At 73.4% G+C, this 533-nt stretch overlaps 1 protein-coding gene across 2 annotated transcripts in view; it reads right to left on the minus strand.

The window, feature by feature from the left end:
- Positions 1-231, minus strand: part of MSL3 (male-specific lethal 3 homolog (Drosophila)) — a 22,283-nt gene extending 22,052 nt beyond the window's left edge. For both annotated transcript variants that reach the window (XM_010581571.1, XM_010581573.1), the window contains exon 1: positions 101-231. In XM_010581571.1, the coding sequence (XP_010579873.1) occupies positions 101-199 (99 nt within the window). In that variant the 5' untranslated portion in view covers positions 200-231. The remainder of the gene's footprint in view (positions 1-100) is intronic.
- Between the last annotated feature and the right edge of the window lie 302 nt (positions 232-533).

The following is a 533-nucleotide window of genomic DNA, read 5'->3' on the forward strand; positions in this document are numbered from 1 at the left end:
CACCCCTCCCCTCCCGCCCGCCCGCCCGGCGCGTCTCGCCGCTGCCCCGGCGGCTGGGACGGGCGGTTTAAGGGCAGGGTTGTCGGCTCGGTCGGGTCACCTTGGCATCATAGAGGACTTTGGCTTTGGTGGGGTCGGGCTCGAAGCAGAGAACTCTCTCCCCACGGTGGAACTTAAATTTCATTCCCCGCGAGGTCATTTGCTCATCATGGCGCAAAGGAGAGGAGCCCCCGCCCCCTCCCGCGGGGAGGGGGTGGGGAGGAGGTGCTGCGGCCGGCCCCGCCCCTTTTCCCGGCTCCGCCCCTCTCCCGTCTCCTCAGGCGGAGGCGGGCGGGAAGGAAAGAAGGAGGCGGCGGGGATGTCGCGCCCGTTGTCCTTGCTCCGGGCGGGCGCTGACAGAACCGGGCTGCTCCCTCCTGTGCCCGCCCCGCTGCCGCCGGTCACGCAGGGTGGGTGGGAACCGGCGGAGGGAGGGAGGGAGGGAGGGAGGGAGCGGCGGGGGGGGGGGGCGGCCCCTCGGGCGGGGGGGGGGG

The sequence above is a fragment of the Haliaeetus leucocephalus genome, unplaced genomic scaffold, assembly GCF_000737465.1.
Source record: "Haliaeetus leucocephalus isolate CR32 unplaced genomic scaffold, Haliaeetus_leucocephalus-4.0 Scaffold795, whole genome shotgun sequence".
In the NCBI taxonomy this organism is placed as follows: domain Eukaryota; kingdom Metazoa; phylum Chordata; class Aves; order Accipitriformes; family Accipitridae; genus Haliaeetus; species Haliaeetus leucocephalus.